Source organism: Colletotrichum scovillei, assembly GCF_011075155.1.
Source record: "Colletotrichum scovillei strain TJNH1 chromosome Unknown Contig00002, whole genome shotgun sequence".
Lineage (NCBI taxonomy): Eukaryota > Fungi > Ascomycota > Sordariomycetes > Glomerellales > Glomerellaceae > Colletotrichum > Colletotrichum scovillei.
In genome coordinates this window covers 1,875,024-1,893,689 of record NW_023336260.1, presented here as the reverse complement: position 1 = coordinate 1,893,689, position 18,666 = coordinate 1,875,024, and the positions used below count along the sequence as shown (strand labels likewise).

Below are 18,666 nucleotides of genomic sequence, written 5' to 3'. Positions count from 1 at the left end.
CATGTAGTTGTTTTGAGCACCGGGAATTCGGAAGCCCGAGGCCGATGGACGTTGGTTTGGCCGGACTTGACGTTGAATTAGCCGAGATTACGGGGCCGATCTTCTCCGCTGCCTCACCGCCAGACCCCACCCGCCGTCACCGTGGCAGCCAGCAATGTAAATAGTTCCATGAGGGGAAAATGGAATTGAACACGACGTTTCCGATGCAGTGGAGACAAAATCCATGATCACAAGCGGGGCTGATCACCATTGACGATGCCTACTAGGACCACGCAAGTTCAGCTGTCAAATAGCGCAAGTCAGGAATTGCCTGAGCCCATCCCACATTAGGTAATCCGACTTGAAGCAAACAGCCGTGAGTCCGTGACAGCATGGATCATGTCGAACGATGGTGGGGTTGGGGATTCCCTATCCCTGTCCATGGGAATCTCAAACCGACACCCGCTCGCCGCAGCAGCCCCAGGAAACGCAGGTCCAACCGTCCAGGATGGACCCCTGTGCTAAGCCCCAATGCCCCCCTTTAGCTGAGCTGGACAACGAGGCGGGCAAGCGGGCCATCACCACGGCGCAAATAAACATGGCCCCAGTGAGTCAATTAAGGTGAATCTCTGGGAACTTTGCTTTCCCATTGCCTCTTTCGCCTTTTTCAACTTTCCTTTGTTCCAGCTCCCGTCGTCGCTTGTCTGTTGCAGTCGCAGTCGCATTCACGATCGCTGTGTCTCTCGTTCTTCCGCCTCCCCCGCTCCTCTCCCCCGCAAAATCATGGCCGATTCCCCGAGCCGCTCCGGCAGCCTCCGAGTCCGCCGAACCCGCGGCGGACCATCGCGAAACTCCTCCGCTCGCTCCTCGGCCGCATGGGAGGACTACTCCTACCTCCACCCCTCGGGCAGCTACCAGCAGCAGCAGCTACCGCAGCATGCGCAACAACAACTCCCCCACGCCCTGCGATCGGCATCGTCGCGATTCTCCCTGAACGAGCAGTTCGCCGCCACGCGACAAGAGTACGAATTCGGCGACGACGACGCCTCCTCCATCCTCGAGCGCATGACGCTCGCCTCCGACGTCGGCGACGAGAGCACAATTGCCGTGAGCACGGGCGGCGGCGATGCGACACAAGATATCGATGGCGCCGAGGGCGACTACTACGACCTGCTCTGCCTGGCCAAGGACCCGACGCTGACGCCGGACCAGATCCGGAGGGCGTACCACCGGCTGCTGCTGTACCTGCACAGGGACGGCTTGCCCGAGAACCTGCACGGCGTCGCGCAGCCGTACTTCAACCAGGTGCAGAGGGCGTTCGAGACGCTAATTGACCCGTACCGACGGGCGCTGTACGACGCGGGCCGCTTGCGGGACGTGACGAGTGCGCTCGACGTGCCTATTGACGAGGACTACCGATATGCGTATGATATGTCGCTCAAGGAGCAGCTGCGGTTGCGCGCGGCCGACGTGATGCAGACGTCGTCGGATCTGGGCATCCGGTTCGATGCGACCAATGCGCTGCGGCGGGGGTCTGCTGTGACGCCTCTTGACTTTACTCTGAGTCACTCTGTGACCGTTGGTTTGCCGGTACTGGGGCGCTGGATGGAGAGGACGGCGACACCGAAGGCGCAGCGCGTCTCGTCTACGTCGAAGCGGGTGCCTTCGATTGCGCTCAACGAGAGCGACGAAGCTGGTGTTGACCAACCCCGGGAGTCCATGATTTACCTGCCGCCCCCACAAGTGACGTTGACCGGGTCTGTGTATGGCATCGTAGAGGAGATCTACCGGGTCCCGTTGCCAATTCTAGCGGACCGATACCAACCATTACTACCTCTGACTATACCCCGTAAACGAATCATCCAGCTGGCAGAGCAGCGCCCGTGTCCCCTCATCAGCCTCAAATTCCGACAGGACATCATCCACAGGACAGCCGAAGACCGCATCGCAAAGACATCGATTGAAGTAGAAACCGAGGCTCTACCAGAGGCATCTCTAACAGCCAAAATCTCACACCCAATCCACCTAACAAACGCCCTCCACCCGATACTCCTCGAGGGAAGCATAAAAGCAGGCCGGCCATGGACGCAATCCGCCCCCCGCATCGGCCTGGGTATTCACCGCTGGACGGGCGCCGGCACCGCCTACGCAATCGCGGACAGCGGCGACTGGAGCGTCTGGCCCGGCGAGACCATCAAGCTCTTCACCGACTTCTCGCAAGTAAGCAAGAATCAACTCCTTACCGAGTTTCCCATGAAGACGTCCGCAAGCTTCGAAGTGGGCTACACCACGTCGCCCGAACGCGTCCCGTCCACGGCCCACGAGGATTCCCCGCGCGGGGAGTACGGCATCCGCGGGCTAGACCACGAATCCACAATCGCCAACGACGGCTCGTGGACCGTCTCCGCCTCTCTGACGGCAGATACCATCGGCGGCTACCTCCGTTACGGCAAAGACCTGCCGGCACTTCTCTCGACATCTAGCTCGAACCCCACCGCCCCGACCAGACTCGAACTCGAACTCTGCACAAACACCCTCCTCGACCGCCACCTCGCCCTCCGCAACCTCTGGCCCGTAGGCCGCTTCTCCAAACTCGGCCTCGAGCTCGGCGTAAGCCTGCACAGCCTACACCTCTCCCTCTACTGGTCGCGCCTCAGCCAGCGCCTCAGCATCCCGCTGCTCCTGTCCCCGCGCGCCGAGTTCACGCCGTCCGTCTTCTTCTACGCGGCTGCCGTGCCATTACTTGCGTTCGCCGCGCGGCACTTTTACTCGTCGTACTCTGCTTCATCGGGGCGGGCAAAACGCACTCGCGGGGCCAACCTTGGCGAGGTGGACTTGCAGGCCTACATCGCACGTAAACGGGCCGCGGCGGACGACATCGCCGTCGTGCTCTCCGGCGCCGTGGAGGCGCGGCAGCGCGTGGAGCGGCAGCGGGGCGGGCTCGTCATTCTTAGCGCGAAGTTCGGCGTCAGGGGTGAAGGTGGAGTCGGGGAGGACGGCAACGGCGATGACAACAACGAGAACATCGACCCAGACTGCTGGGCCGCGGAAGAAGTCGCCGACGTCACCGTCGCAGTAGCAGCGCTGGTGGAGGACGGGAGGCTGCGGATCCCGGCCGGGGTGAGAAAGGCCTCGCTGCTGGGGTTCTGGGACCCGGCGCCGCTAAGGCGGAAAGCGCTCCACGTAAGGTACCTGTGGCGCGGGAGGGAGAGCACCATCGAAGTCGCGGGGCGGGATGAGCTGGTTCTCCCGCCTGCGAAGAGGGATTTATCGTGATGTTTCTGGCATTTTGTTAACCTTTTTTTTTATGGATGTGATGTATGATGGCATGTGGGAGATGATCGATGTGGCATTAGTGGAGTCGGGGGAAATGGGGGAAATCTCAATGGGTGGGGTTTTTGCATGGGGATGGTGTTTTTTGGAGATTTGTATCACACCTTGAACTACTTTCCACTCGGAGATGAACAAGTTAGTATTCGATTGAGGGAGAAAAGGGAGCTTCTTTTGGAACAGAGCCTCTAGGGCGAACGAAGCTGAGATGCACTGTAAGCAAACTAAAAAGTTGCCTCGAGTCTCGTCATTAATACCTTAACTCCTCTCCATTGAGAGAAAGCAATCTCATTCCTTCAATCTTTCGATCAATGGAGCAAACAAGGCGGTCATCACAGCTGTTTTGCCACGTTCTCCACAAAAGACGGAATACTTTACGGATTACGGACATTTACGCATCCGATCGCGAAAGTAGACTGCTCCGTAGTGGTTGTCCAGCTCATTTACAAAACCCCACACTGGGCAGCCTCACACACTTTCGGACGAACGTCTCGGAACACGACCAAGCTTCGGCCAATGCGGAAGCTCCGTCGTGGCCTTTACACCTAGGGCGCACGCACGTTGCACCAGGGAGGATTGCAACATTAGACTGTGCATCGCTCGTAGCAGGAGGTAGAATTCCTAGGCCTCGCCGCTTAGGCTTTTTTACTTCAAGTGGGACCCAGTGCACAGAGTTGTCAACTGAGTCAAGTTGTCAACTGAGTCAAGTTGCCAATCAACCTAAGTTCCCGCGTGCCACCATTCATTGGTCGCGCCGCCAATTAAGGTTTCTCTAGCTTCTTTTGAGGTTCCCGGCCCGGGTGGTAGGTGGCGCCAAGTATAGTCCTATGCTGTCTCGTCTATAGCAACGCCAGAAAGCTTGCAACTACAAAGTGGAAATCTATCTCGCACTCCAAAGTCTAATTGTCCTATCCGAGTTTTCGTATCGCGTCGCATCTGACTGACGGCTTTTGAACCGTCTTTTGGTCTAGTCAATGTGCTCGATTGCTGCTAGACTGAATACTTAGCAAACAACAATTCGTATCAATTACCAATCGACATTGATCCACGTGTGCTTTGTCCCAAAATTGGCTCTCATTATCTCATATTGTCGCCTTGAACTGAATTCCGTCAACCAGATTTTGCGACCTTGAATTGATGGCTCCCGCAGTCAGCGGCTCAGACAACGTCCCACCAAAGTCCGCATTGACTCGCTCTCGACACTGAGGGTACTCACTTAATTTGCAACACTTTCAGAAGCGCACGACTAATCGACCCCGAATCTACTGGGTAAATTGTGATGAGCCTTGCAAGTGAATGCAGCAACGATCGCCACAACACTATAGTATTGGTTCTCAATCGCATATATACCACCATAGTCGACAACTCATCCCACCGGCTCATCACCACACTCTTTACCCCATCTTTCTCTTTTACCAACACAACGTGCTAACTACTGCATCCACTCATTTGATCCAGTCTTTTCCAACCTAAAAAATCAAAATGCTCCAATCATCATTCGCCGTCGCCTTCCTGGCCCTCGCCGCCATCCCCGGCCACAAAGTGCTACAGAAACGAGATCTCAGGCTGTGCATCTGGACGTTGCCTCAACGGGTATGGAACCCCCAAAGTCTTCCCAAACCCCCCACCCGCTCATACATCGTCAATCCAGCTGTCGCTAACCTCTCTGCCTCTCAACAGTAACTGCGTCCGAAGCTGCGCCGCCGGCGAAGAGCAGGGCTGCCCTACGCTCTGCAAGAAGCTCACCATGCCGGAGGGCTGGTGTGCGGCAAAGTAAGTTTGCTACAGTCTACTGTACAAAGTGACACGCGGGCTTCGTCTGCGCTCTGCTTGTGTAGAAATCCGGAAGAAAAAAAAAGAAGTTCAACGTGGCTAACCATGAGTTTCTTTTCTTGGTCTTCAGCAACTCTGGTGCTTGCTGGTGCACCCGCGACGACACAAAGAGCTTCATCGACGCCGATCGCCCAGTTGATAAGAGAGATGAGATCAAGACCTACCGCGAGACCAAGGCTTGAGATGCAATGGTGGATTCGTGGTGACTGGGGTTTGGGGGACGTTCTTAGCAGGGATGGAGGGTTGCCGAAATGCACCCCTTTGGCTAGGGTTGGGGTTTGGGTTCTGAGATTTGGGGTTAAGCGCCCGGGCTTGCTGTTGAGAGACCTGACCAAGAAAAAACCCAAGACATGAAAAGAGCGACGGCGCTAGTGGAAACTAGCATCCCACGTCTTCCAATCACAGACCCAAGTCATATTAGTAATACATTATTCAGCTCAGGACATACAAGACACGGCACTCTGTCAAGATTCCAGGTGACCGAAACTGGAATGCTTCCAACGTACTGCGTAGCTACCTTACTGTAGGTCTAACGGTCGCGAATCTGATTGGCTCACTACAGCTCAATGTTTCACACTACTGCGTAAAGCACACCACAAGAAAAAGGTTCAAGTTCGAATATACAGAACAGAATAAATTGTACACGAAATCAACGCAAGACACCCAACGAATACGCACCGTCAAACCTCCTGCAACGTAGTCGCCCCAATCGCCGCACCACTCCTGGGAACCAAAAAGCTGCTCCCCACAACTTTCCCATCCGCGCCCCTGGGACCCTTCAAAACCGACGCATCAACACTCACAAAAGACGCATTCGTCCACGTCGTCCCATCGTTCCACGAATTCCCCGTCGCCGTAACAGTACCCACCAAACTCACCTGCGCACTCCCCGAAGCCCCATTCACAGCCGCCACATTCCCCCGCATACCCGAAGACGAACTCCGCATCAAGAACCCCGTATCCCCGTTATTCCACGCCGAATTCCTCTCAAACGTCAAACTGCCCGGGTTCCCATTATCAATAAACCCCTTCTTCCAATTCCCAAACGCGATGCAATTCCTCACAACGTGATCCGCCGCAGGGTTCCCCGTGATGCCCAACTTGAACCCGTTCCCATCCCCCTCAAACGGAGCAATCCCCCACCGGTTATACCCGTTACCCCAAGCATACACCTCCTCCAGCACCACGGCGGACCCAAACATGAAGAGGTCGAGCCCGTCGTCGACGTTATCCCACAGCCTCGCGTTGCGCAGGACGTTGCCCTCCCCGGACCCGGACTTGCACGCGAAGCCGTCTGCGCTCTCGCCGTTCTTGCGCGGGTCGCGGTTACGGAAGGAGTCGAGGTTCGTGACCGTGTTGTTGGACGAGGCGCCCTCGAGCTGGAAGCCCGTCTCGTAGTTGTCGTGGGTGGAGATGTTTGTGTAGGTGTTGTGGGAGGCGTCGCGGGCGTAGATCCCGTAGGGGCCGTTGATGAGTCTTTGTTCAGGTCAGTTGTGTTGATTGGTGATTGGGAAGTGGCGTGAAGGGGTTTTGACTTACTCCAAATCGTAGAATGCCCAGTAGTTCGCATTCTGGATGTGAAAGATCCCGCGCTCGGAATTAGGCAAGGCCTCATCCAACGCCTTTGGAGTTCTGGTAAAGGTTGGAATACCCCCTGTCAGCCGACAATCTCTGCCCCACAAGCACAGTCTCACTACCACTGCGTAAGACAAAGGGACTCACCCCGGCATATTCTCCCCATCAATAACAACCTTCTCCCCCGGATACGCCCTCACGCTAATCGGCAGCGTCCGCGTCCCGCTCTTCGCAAACTGCACATTCGCCGCCGGCGCGTACGTGCCCCCGCGGAGGAAAATCGTGTCGCCCGCGACGGCGGCGCCGACGGCCGATTGGATGGAGCCGTACGGCGCATCGAGCGTGCCCGTGCCTGTCCCCGTGGGCGAGACGAAAATGTCGCGGGCGGACGCGTGGTGCGCGCTGCCGACGAGGAGGAGTAGGACGGAGACCGCGCGCGGTGGCGGGTTGGATATGAAGGAGAGCATGGTTTGGTGCGCTCTTGGTGAGAAACAAAGTAAACGGGTGAGTTCTTACGTCAATGATTGAGTATCCCTCTCATCTCTCATCGGAGCGGAGGGTCCATTCATTCCTTTATGAACTCGGGTTTGCCAAGACAAGAAGATGATGATTTCGTCCAACTTGACCATCGAAAGCCGCTTCGCCCACATCTCTAAATGACAATTTCTTTCATAAAGTTGCGTGACGTGCAGGTACCGATATCCCGTACCTCACCCCGAAAATGTAACCATGTCGTTCCAAGAAATCCCAAAAGCAAGACAGAAATTCCCCCCAATCACGGGCCCCTGTCTCCACCGAATCAGGAAAGAAGTACCATTTTGCCCGTGTCCGTACCCCCCACCTAGGCCACCTCCCCGGAAGAAAACGATCCCGCAAATAAGACAAAGTCGACGGGATCTCATCTGTTGCTTGGTTTTTGAATCATATTCTTTTCGATTTCGATTGACTGTGTACATAAATGGGCACGGAATTATTTGCATCCGTCCATCCTTGAACAGGGCAGTCCTGAGATCTCAACTCTCACCCCCACACCTCTTTTCTTATCAACAACAGCAAGACCTTCAGGTAGAAGCCCACGTATCCCAATTCTCCGCGCTAAAATCAGGCCAATACAACGCCTGCAAGTCATCATAAAACGAAGCCTCCAGAAACTGCAGATCCAACACCGGTTGCGCAAGGAGCTCCTCCAGCGACGGCTCCGTCAGCGCCATTCCCGCCGTCGTGGGCCCCGTCCCCGGCCGGACTGGAAGCCCACCTGCACCGAATTGCGACGACATCAGTGGGCCGGATTCGGGTTCGGGCCCGGGTCCGTGCGGCGGTGGTAGTACCTCACCATAGGAAGATGAAGAGGAAACCTGCGTCTGCGTCTGCGTCTGCTCAGCGTCCATCCTCCCCATACGCTTCGCATAGAACCTATCAAGCTCAGCCCTCATCACGTCGACGTGGTGACAGTACTCCATTGCAGCGAAATTCCCCGCGTCGCGCAGCTGCGAGAGAAACCTGACCGATTCCTCAAAGGCCTCCTTATCGTCATTGGGCGTTGTACCCGCCCCTGACGCACTGTCCTGGAGAAGACTCGAGGCGGCGAGGATCGTCAGCGCAGAAAAAAGATACTGCGTGTAAAAATAGTCAAACGTCGCAAAGGATCCGTCAATCCACGATTCAGTCAGCAAACGAATCGAGTGGCGCGCACAGCGGATGCAGGCTTCCGATAGCGTGATTGCGCTCGCGGGGACTTGCTGAGTCTCTGTGGTCGTGGTTGCGGATGGCCACGAGGCAACTTTTGTTCGTAGGATGTGGAGAAGAATTGGGCGTGTTGCTAGGATTGCGCACTTGAAGGAGCATGCGTTAGTAAAGAATGTCTGTTCAGGTGAGCGTGTGTGCGAGATTCCAATACCTGGTTAAAAGACAAGTGCAGCGAAATAGGCTTCGGCCCAGTCCCCGCATTATCAATCTGTAAATGGGCAGGCAAGTCCTCCACCCAGGCCCTGAGGTCCTTGAGCGCTTGCTGGACTCTCGTCGACAGAGTCGTCGCCTCGCCCTGGCTGCGCTGGCCGTAGATAGAGCGGACCGTCTTGGTGATGAGGGCCGCCAGCCGCAGGCTCGCCACGTGGTACGCGGTATCCTCAAAGTCGGTCGCGTGAGTCCGCACCACTGCCACCCCATCATTCTCCGCCTCAGAAGGCAGGTCGACGCCAACATCGCTGTCCTGGATGGCGGTCGGGTGACCGAGCTTGGAGGCCCAGATGCGGTCAAAGATGTACGTCGTCCAAAACAGGCGCTTGCGGTGCTCGCGCAGGTCCGGGTCGCGCAGCTGGGACTCGGGGATGTTGAGGTGCAGGCCCATGACGATGGCCATGCGCATCGCCGTGCCGGACATGACAAACGCGCTGTAACGGCGGTTCAGGGCCAACGAGTAGAACGAAAGAAGCAGCATGATCTCGATCGAGTCCGTGCCCGGCCGCTCGTCGAGCACGCCCAGCACGCGCGAGGCTTTTGCAAAATACGGCATGCCGGGGAAATCCTTCTCCGAGGGGATGGACCTCGTCGAGTAGAGCTCACCGATGGCGAAGAGAGCCCACAGCTTGGAGCGAAGCATGAGGTCACCCCAGGAGGGGTTGTGGATGCTCTGCTCGAGGTCGCGCATGACGGCGCTGCGGCGGACGACGTGGTACCGGCGGGCGACGTACTTAAAGGCCACCTCGACGAGGAAGCGCGAGCGCGAGGGCGTGGGCCAGGCGACGTCGGAGGATTTGACGAGGGCCATGAGCTCGGCGTCGGGGGCGTAGTTGACGCGGAGCATGTGGCGGGGTTGCGGCGCGTAGGGGTCCGAGATGACCTGGCGGAAGCGGGTGGAGAAGGCGGCGTCGGCGACCTCGCCGATGAGGATCGGGGTGCGGAAGACGTTGGCGTTGATGAACCACGGTCGGACTTCGAGGGTAGCCGTTGCTGGAGCTGTGACTCCGGTTGCTGCTGCTACTGCATCCTCCGCCGCCGCCGCGACTGTGGAGGGCTCTTCATTGTCGCCTAGGTTTGCGGACGTTGGCGTTGATAGGATCTCTCTGTTGCCAGTGTAGCTGGTGTTCTGAGACAGCGTTGCTGTCGACGTCGTCGTTGATATCACGTCATCCAGCGCCGTACATGTGGAGGCTGAGGCGCTCTGGGAAGCAACCTGGCTCTTGAGGCGGCGGATCTCATCCAGAAGACCGTCAATATAACTGCATTTTCACAAACAATTCGGCATGAGCTCATCATATCCCGTGGTTCATATTGGGGTTGAGGAAAGAAAAAGAAAGGGGAAGCAAGAAACCGTGTGTATTGTGTAGTTGCATGGCTCTCAGTCCAATGTAAAGTACCTTTGTCTGACCTTGACCTGTCGATTGCGGCGCGGGTAAGTGCACTCGGCACCTTTCCCGGCGTGCCGACAATTCTGGCAGGGCTGGTCGCCGGAACACTTTACTTTCCGCGAATGGCATCGGCGGCACGCGGTCGATTTGATGGGCGGGAGAGGCCCGTCGTCAAAGGGGCTTCTCCTGGGCTCCGTCGTGCTCCTGCTGGGTGGGTGGCTGTTGCGAGCCGCCATGGTGGGAAGGGCATTTCTCCGCGGTGCGGATACGAGATGGATGGTGTAAGAAGGGAGAAAAGTAAAAGGTCAACGACAAAGAAAGACGAGAAAAAAAGTGACAAGGTCAAGTCCGTTGCATCTTTTCGAAAGCGTTGCCCATGGCTAATTTCCCACCAACATACGCATACGCGTGCCTACCTTACTTACCTTCCCTTACTGTCGGAGACATTGCAAGTATGTGTCAGAGGGCTCTCCCCTTCACACCGATGACGGCGAAATGTCAGGATGCCGAGGTGGTCCAGGCTTGCCAGTTTTGTTGCTTTGTCAGATTTCACAATGCACCGGCAGCTGGCAGCGGCCCGAGCTTCCCTCTCTCTCCGGTCTCGTCGGCAAAGCAACATTTTGCCGAAAGATGAGTCATCCTATAGATTAGGTAATCACCAACACCCTCTTTCGTCTTTGTTGCATGAGGTAGTGACTTCATCTGGCTTTCATGAGAAATTTGGTGCATGTCTAGATGATTATAGCTTACTGTCATGACATCAAACTAAACCCTCAACTCTTGCTTATACAGCGACGCGGATTGTATCATGCACATAGAGATCAAGTACCCAGATTCCATGAGGTACGTCTTTGCTACTCTGATCTTCATTCATTCGCCACACTACACATGATATTTCTGTTGACGAGTGAGCGACAGAGTAACCGGCGGAATGTTAACCTGACGCCGGAGCGGTCCGGAGGAGTGGGGCCGGCGAGCTTCATGTTGATATTGCCCAGAAAGCCGAAATAAGCGGGGCACATCCCGGAACCTGTGTAAGTTTGGCTCTATCGCGATTCAGGAGGTTCTCCTTTTCTTTTGAAACCCGTCGCGTTCTCCCATATCTTTGAGAGAATCCACGACGCAAGAAAACGGGGAGGCGAGAGTTGATCCAGCCGCAGGCATGACTAGAATTATGGGATCTCTCCCTTCAAGTCGGGCTTCACACCCCGGTTGCGAGAATTGGTCTGCATTTGAATTGCATCAAGTAAGGTATTGTGGGCTTTTCACCTTGACAGGCAGTCAAAAGTGTCGAGACTATTGCTTTTTGATGGCCCCAGCAGCAGAAAGTTATTGTTGTATTGGGAAATGGGAAGGAGGGGCTTCGATTCCCCAGTCTCGGGGGCAGCGAAGCCATGACGCTGCCTCACGACGTGTTGCCAGTCAGCCACCGCGCAACATACGTATTTCGGTTTTCTGCTACAGAGAATCCTTAACCACTCGAAATTGATCTAATTTCTCATTCCACCGCTTTTCGTAGCCCTAAAAATGAAGTCTGAGCGTCAAGTCTGTTTTACCAATCGCCCTCGGGAATTGGATTCCGTGTACACCTCCGTCGCCCGTTAGTCAGCCCACGCACCACACGTAGCTACATCACCAAGAGTAACATCAAGCTCTAAGCCCGAGTACTGGGCTAGAAAGAAAAGGTCTATATAATGGACACACTATCTCCCCTTCGGTCTACATCATGATCACCAGAAGCATCACTTCATAATTGGAAAGCAAACAAAGAAAAAACGAACAAACCACCACCGCAAGAAAATGGCACACGCACTCATCCTCGGCGCCTCGGGAATCTCAGGCTGGTCCCTCCTCAACCAGGCCCGGACCTACCCCACGCCCACGACCTTCGCCCGCATCACCGGCACCACGAACCGCCCTCTGACCCTCGAGCAGGCGCGGCTGCCTGCGGATGACCCGCGCCTGGCCCTCGTGTCCGGGATCGACTTCACGAAGAGCGTGGACGAGGTCGCGGCGGCGCTGAGGGACAAGATCCCCGACGTCGAGACTGTTTCTCACGTCTTCTACACGGGTACGTTCTAAGCAGTATCCAAAACACGTCTGCACAGAACCCAAGAGAACGTCTCTTTGACTGACGTTTATTTCGCGGACCGTAGCATACATCAACGCGGACGAATCCAAGGGCCAAGCGGCAGCCAACATCGACCTCCTGTCCGTCGCGATCAAGGCCATCGAAAAGGTGTCGCCGCGCCTCGCCTTCGTCGTCCTGCAGACGGGCGGAAAGGGGTACGGCCTCATGTACCCGGACAACGTCACGCTGCGCACCCCGCTCCGCGAAGACAGCCCGCGGATCCCGCGGCCGTGGGCCGACGAGGTATTTTACTACGCGCAGCACGACCTGCTGCGGGACCTGTCGCGGGGGAAAGACTGGACGTTTTCCGAGATCCGGCCGGATGTGATTGTCGGGTTCGCGCCGACGTCGAACGCGATGAATATGGCGAGGGGCATCGGGATCTATTTGTCTGTGTGGCGGCATGTTTTTGGTATCGGGGCCGGGAGTGGGGGGTCTGGAGGCCGAGTGGAGGTGCCGTTCCCGGGGTCGTTGCAGAGTTACCGCGCCACGCACACGGATACCAGCCAGGACGTCCTCTCCAAGATGGAGATTTTCGCGGCGGTGGTGAATCCCGGAGGGTGCGGCGGGGGAAGAGCGTTTAACGTCGCGGATGGCGGGGCGGCGACTTCGTGGTCGGGGGTGTGGCCTCGGTTGTGCGAGTGGTTCGGTCTCGTCGGGGTGGCGCCGCCTCCGTCGCCCGACGCCGGTACGAGTCCCGCGTCCGGATCTACTACCCCGCCGCCGCCGCCGCCGTCGATGAAGGACTTTATCGCGAAACACGACGACGCGTGGGTTGCGCTGGCGCGGGAGCACGGGCTAGATGAGAGCGCTGCTAGGCAGTACAACTGGGATATCCTGCATGTGATGCTGGTGGAGTGCGACTTTGACCGCGAGTACGATCTCACGCGGGCGCGCGAGGTCGGGTTCCAGGAGGAGGTTGATACGGTGGAGGGGTATTTTGTTGCCTGGGAGCGAATGAGGAGTGCGAAGCAGTTGCCGACGGTCTAAAGAGTAGGTAGGTATGCTGCATGAAGAGGTGGACGTGGAGTGCGTGGTCGTGTTGAGTCGACGGGCTGCTTGGAGGGAGACAGGGGGATTTGATGGGAGATACCGGATTGCAAGCGGCACCACCAAGTATCTTGGATAGGTACATTGGTAGAAAACAATTGAAACTTGTCATGTTCTTTTATACGAGAATATGCAAAAGAAAACGAACTTCAGCACTAGAAGATAGCAGTCCAATGGCGCGACGTGTCATTCTACGCATTGTGTTTATGGCCTCTTTGGGGCGGTGCGGTGGTGATAGCGAATCCGACGCACAATGACCTGGCCGGACTCGGCTTCTCTAAGGTATTACGCCGGACCCTAGCGGAGGCTCAGTGCAGCGACCGACGGCCGTCCGACTTTATTTCAACATTCTTGAATGTCACCCAGACAGCCTGAACAGAGAGTCAGAGCCATCTGTAGCGTTCAAGCATTGTATGGACAGGACGCTACAGGACGAGAACAAGACAGTGTGTATGTTGAGATCCAGTATTGAGCTAGATAACCTACCGAGTAATGTCCCTTAGATGCTGTAATACTTGCTGACATGACTCAAACGAAGGACACTCTTTATGACCCGAGAAGAAAAGCTCTCACATCCGGGCTAAGACAGACTCAAACTCTGACCCAAATACTGCCAGCTCTCTCAAAATTGAAAATGAAATACGTAAGGAAAAGCTGATATCAATCAATACTTCAGGAGTCTATGAAAGTTTCTTGTCCTAGTAGAGTACATATGTTCCTTTCCACCTCTTTGCCATAAGTTTGACGCCTACAATCTGGATCTTTGTCGCAAACTAGCTAATGCCTAAAGGCTGTGCCTCTGCCCCTTCCACGAGGTCTGCCTCGTCTCGCCGGTATCGCGCTGCCGGCGCCTCCCCTCGAGCCGAGCCATGGGCCTCGGGCCGTTGACGGCATGAGACTGGCCCAGGCGGTAGCAATGGCGGTTGGCTGCGAGGATCCTTCACCAGAGGTCGCCAAAGCGGCCGGCGACTGGACTTGGATGGGGGTTGTTACGCCTTTCATTGAGCCCATACTAAGCGCCGGGGGGGTCCACGACTCTTCGACCTGGATGGGAGTAGTAGGGCCTCCCATTGCGTTCATATCATGCGTCGTAGCCGAACCCGTACTGGATTTGGGGACAAACTCAGGCGGCCATCTCTTCTTCAGAGAAGGCTGAGTCTGATCAGAAGTCTTGCCCGCATTTCCTTCCTCACAATGTGTCCTTTTGGGCGGCTGTTTCGGCTGACTGAGGATCCCCTTGCAATCATCGCTATCGGAAGTGTCGATATCATCGAGATCAAGTGATGGCAACCGAGTGGATTTACCAGGTTCCCAAATGCCATTGGGAAACGTGCCTTTGCCCCAGTTTGGCTTCTTCTTGTACTCTCGACGCGCCTCCATCATTGCCAATGTTTCGGGATGTTTGCACTGCGAACCCCAGGGACAATGGTCAATGTTGAGAGTTGGGTCTTGTGAATTTCCTCGGCGTTTCATGCAATTTGGGCACTTGTAATCCCAGTCCGTGACAGTGCATTCCAGCCACGGGTGGCTTCCCAAACACCTGCAGCAAATCGCGGGATTCGGGCACTGGCTCACAAAGTGGCCAGGTTCGCAGCAGTTGTGACAGATGTCCAGCAGGCTCCGAGGATCGACAGGTCTATTGACGGATCAGCTTTTAGTCCCAGTGAATTAGTGAATTGAACAATAGTGTTCTCGCTTACTCATTATAGGTTTCAAAACGCCGATCTCCAATGTTCATCGGGAACGCCCAATTGCAAAGATGTCTTGCATCCGAAAGCCTGTCCACAACGATGTAGAGGTCAAAAAGGCTGTGATAAACCCTGGAAATCACCGCGTCGGTCAAAACGCTCCATTCGTAAGCAAGGTCGTCGTTGTTTCTTATCCATTCCTCAGTCCACTTGACATCTCCTACACGAATGTAGTACAGTTTGGGGACCATACTGATAGGAACACCTTCTAACCGGAGCAGTCTTGGCAAAGTAGAAAACTCGTCTTCCGCTCGCTTCAAGGAGGCCTCATTCCGGAAAAGTAACTCCATGATATTGCCTCTGAAGGTAACGTCCTTTACATTATTGAATGGCCATTTGCCGCTGCTCCCCAACCGATTGCGGACTCCGAAGTCGTTTAATTTGCGTAGCTTCTGAAAGCTGAGTTTGCCTGGAACCTTGACGATCATTGTCAAGTTCACTGCGGCGGATGTCTTCGACGCGGACTTCTTTGATGAGGGCATCAACGAAGTCGGGGTCCCGGGTGAGGGGGACTGGCGAGAGGGGGCACTGTCCCCAGGGGGTGGGAGTGACTCAGTTTGGCGCGATGGCTCCGAGTGAAGAGGCGGTCCAGTGCCCTGAAGTCTGGCAAGGACTGCGTCCAAGATTGCAGGCATGCTATCTGAAATAGCCTCTCTCACAAGGCGGCATATCTCCTCGGAGTTGACATGATACGTGGGGCTACCGGACATGATGTTGGTCAACCTTGTGTAAGGGAGAGAGATATGTAAGTGCTGGAAAACGAATTAGATATGTGTTCTGAAGAAGCTTGAACGACGAGAGAGGTATGGATATATATACAGAGAGAGAGAGAAAGAGAGAGAGAGAGAGAGGAGAGAAGAGGGATGAAAGAGACCCGCAATTGCTTTGCAATGATTCCATAGGTTTGCAACTTGCAAATTTTCAACACAAAGTAGCGGGGAGGGGGGGAGGGGGGGAGGGGGGCCGATCCAATGGTTGAGCTAGTGAAGACTGTGGATTTCTTCGGGTGTCACTGACCTTCAACAATCACCTGGAATGGGGATAGGGACTGTGAAAACTGAACGAGGTTCGGAGGACAAGGTCCAGCGCGTTAGAACCTGCCTTCACAGGTCCAGATGACACCGTATCACGATCCCGGTCCCCTTGCCATTGGATAAATGCCGAAATTACAAGTACGAAATCTTACGTTGAATCCAAACATACTAAATTGTGAAGTGTCCACTATTATCCACTCAGAATGAGGTACAGGAAGAAGGATACAATTGACAAATGAAAACCCAAAGACGAAGAGAGTGAGAGAGAAGAGCGGCAAGTACTTTCTCAGTCGCTTGGCGGAAACTTGTCCTCTGCCGACGCAAACCTTGCCGGCAACCCCGCAGGGGAAGTCAGACCAAATATCTGCTGCTGCTTCCCGGGCGCATCTCCGGAATCGGTCAGACACGACTGCGGCTTCTTCAAAGGCTCCAACTGCATCGGTTCTGGCTGCGGCAGAGACACTGGAACGTTTCGAGCGCTTTGAGTTGCACCGCCCACGGCGTCGAAGACGGCGGTAGGCTTAGGCGCGGAGTTTTTGACCCCTGATGGCCTACCACGACCTCTCTTCACCGGCTCGTCCATCTCGTGTCCCGCTCTGCTCACACTTGCCTGCACTATCTGCTTAGATGAAGTTGCAACGCCACTAAAACTAGACTTCATTCTTTCGAAGGCATTGGGAACTTTAATCTCAGGTCCCAGAGGGGAACGGCCTGAGGAGGCTCTAGGCGTCTGCATGGCTTCGTTGCCCCTCGCCTCAACTTCGGTCGCATCCTTACCCACCGGCACATCTATGACTTGCTGACCATCGCCGCGATTCAAACCGCCGACAGACGACGGCGCTGATGATGCCCCAGTCGGATGAGGCTCGCCTTGACTGCTCGACTCCATGTTATCGTCATCAACGCATTGCGTCGAAACTTTCTCCCCAGCAGCCCTTCTTGACTGAATTTTCCTATTCCTTCGTGTTTTCGGGGGAGCTGTGGTCTGGCAGGTCTCACACGTAGTCTGAAATTGAGCCGAGGATGAGGCCCAAGGAACTTTGACATTTGCGAGTTGCTTGCAATTGTCAAACATTCGCTGCGTTGCGACAGATTGGCACTCCGGGGACCAGGCGGCATGGCCTTGATCCTTAAGATCCCTGACGCCCTCATTCTTGCAGTTGGGACACCTTTGCTTGATAGTTTTGCACGAGAATGTGCTATGTTCTTCAGCACATTTTCCGCATCGCTGAGAATTGGTGCACTGATCTTTAAAGTGACCAGGTTCGTAACAATGTACGCAGAAAAGTGGCACCGAGCGGATGTCAACAGCCCTGGATAGAACGAGCAGTTAGTGGTATGTCTCTCCCTCACGCAACCTAGCCAACATCTTGTAGATGACTTACTCAGCCGTAACCTTTGATCCGCTCAAGTAAACCCACTCATTGCACAGACGGAGAGCATCCTTCTCATCAGTCAGAGTCAAAACAGTCCTTCCAAAAGTCCTCGCGCTGTGGACAATCTTGACCGAGTTTTCTTTCCCCCAAGCTTCATTCCGATTATGATTTTGCTCGAATTCGGCTCTCGACAGTCTTAGTCCGTGAACTTCGACGTAGTAGTTTTGAGGTACTTGTTCGAGTTCGCCAAGTTTGAGTTCTTGGCAGACAATGTTTGAACGGCTGTAAATATCCTGCACAGCTTTGTCGTCCTTGCAGAAGATTTTGAGCACGTTTCGATCGATGCGAGCACCCAAAACCGCATCCCAGCACGACTGTTCATGACCATGGACCCCATCATCCGGAGCGTTGTTAACGGTCCCTCTGATCTGTTGCTGTGCGCTCCCTTTCGACTTGCGTTCGCGCGTTCGTATCCTAGACACAATCTCCATGATTTGGCTTGGCTGCAGGGCGGTTGCTGCCTCGAGGTACTCTGTATGTCCCTTCATCTTGAGCCTGACCGTGGGCGGCTCGCGCATGGCACGCGTTTCGATAGGCTTCAACTCTTTTCGAATAGTCTTCAGGATCTCTTCCATCCCCTGGGGGCCATGTTGGGAAGGTCCTTGGAGCTGGAGGACTTCTCTGAGCAGTGGTATCGATGAGAGTTGGCTGTGGTAGAGATCCACCAGACTCTGCACGACGCTCATCGTGACTTCCTCCGTCTCAAGCAACGTTTGTAGCTCTTTTATCATGTGGTTGAGATTCTCGGTCCGGGGTGGCTTCGTGGGCAGAGGGGTCTGGTATCGATACGAGGGCGCGAGGGCGGGTTGTGGCGGTCGAAAGGAAGTGGTCGAAGCTATCGAGATTGAAAAACGAAGAGGTCAGTCTCGTGCGAAGAAGAAGAAGAAGACGAAGAAACCGTGCAAACGTTGGCACGGCATTCTGTCACTTGCTAGAGATCAAAGAACTCACCTGCCGGGGAAGGGGTGTATAGTCGCTGTCTCTGAGAAAGGGGCTGGCCACGATCCGAGGCGGATTCCGGCCTTAGACGCTTGTTTCTGCCCTTGAAAATCTTTTGAACTAGTCCGGCCATCTTCTCTAGTTTGGTATCTCCCGCCAGAGATGTGTGTAGAATATCTCTGAGAAATGCTCTTGTCAACGATTGAAGTGACGCAAAAGTTTTGAACGAGGTGGAAGAGGGGAAGGGGGAAAGCGGACGAAGCC

The 18,666-nt window shown here is 55.2% G+C and overlaps 6 protein-coding genes across 6 annotated transcripts; 3 read left to right on the top strand and 3 right to left on the bottom strand.

Moving 5' to 3' along the window:
• Nucleotides 1–467: 467 nt before the first annotated feature.
• HER10_EVM0005621 (DnaJ domain-containing protein) lies at nt 468–3,255 on the top strand (the record flags this gene model as incomplete). The annotated part of the gene is made up of 1 exon (XM_035475229.1): nt 468–3,255. The coding sequence occupies exon 1, from the start codon at nt 763–765 to the stop codon at nt 3,253–3,255; it is 2,493 nt and encodes an 830-aa protein (XP_035337220.1). The 5' UTR covers nt 468–762.
• A 1,536-nt stretch (nt 3,256–4,791) lies between these two features.
• Nucleotides 4,792–5,324, top strand: HER10_EVM0002004 (uncharacterized protein; the record flags this gene model as incomplete). Its single annotated transcript, XM_035471734.1, has 3 exons — nt 4,792–4,889; nt 4,990–5,082; nt 5,213–5,324. The coding sequence occupies 3 exons, from the start codon at nt 4,792–4,794 to the stop codon at nt 5,322–5,324; spliced, it is 303 nt and encodes a 100-aa protein (XP_035336939.1).
• Nucleotides 5,325–5,822: 498 nt separating this feature from the next.
• Nucleotides 5,823–7,184, bottom strand: HER10_EVM0011166 (pectate lyase; the record flags this gene model as incomplete). Its single annotated transcript, XM_035480604.1, has 3 exons — nt 5,823–6,618; nt 6,682–6,774; nt 6,865–7,184. 3 exons carry the CDS (start codon nt 7,182–7,184, stop codon nt 5,823–5,825), a joined length of 1,209 nt encoding a protein of 402 aa, XP_035337688.1.
• Nucleotides 7,185–7,569: 385 nt separating this feature from the next.
• HER10_EVM0008567 (fungal specific transcription factor) lies at nt 7,570–10,504 on the bottom strand. Its single transcript, XM_035478084.1, has 3 exons — nt 10,074–10,504; nt 8,615–9,935; nt 7,570–8,549 (listed from the first exon to the last, which is right to left on the bottom strand). The coding sequence occupies exons 1-3, from the start codon at nt 10,298–10,300 to the stop codon at nt 7,779–7,781; spliced, it is 2,319 nt and encodes a 772-aa protein (XP_035337455.1). The 5' UTR covers nt 10,301–10,504; the 3' UTR covers nt 7,570–7,778.
• A 1,308-nt stretch (nt 10,505–11,812) lies between these two features.
• Nucleotides 11,813–13,303, top strand: HER10_EVM0009863 (uncharacterized protein). Its single transcript, XM_035479335.1, has 3 exons — nt 11,813–12,135; nt 12,221–12,350; nt 12,408–13,303. Exons 1-3 carry the CDS (start codon nt 11,865–11,867, stop codon nt 13,183–13,185), a joined length of 1,179 nt encoding a protein of 392 aa, XP_035337578.1. The 5' UTR covers nt 11,813–11,864; the 3' UTR covers nt 13,186–13,303.
• Nucleotides 13,304–17,408: 4,105 nt separating this feature from the next.
• HER10_EVM0001648 (uncharacterized protein) lies at nt 17,409–18,535 on the bottom strand (the record flags this gene model as incomplete). Its single annotated transcript, XM_035471390.1, has 2 exons — nt 17,409–18,298; nt 18,415–18,535. 2 exons carry the CDS (start codon nt 18,533–18,535, stop codon nt 17,409–17,411), a joined length of 1,011 nt encoding a protein of 336 aa, XP_035336919.1.
• Between the last annotated feature and the right edge of the window lie 131 nt (nt 18,536–18,666).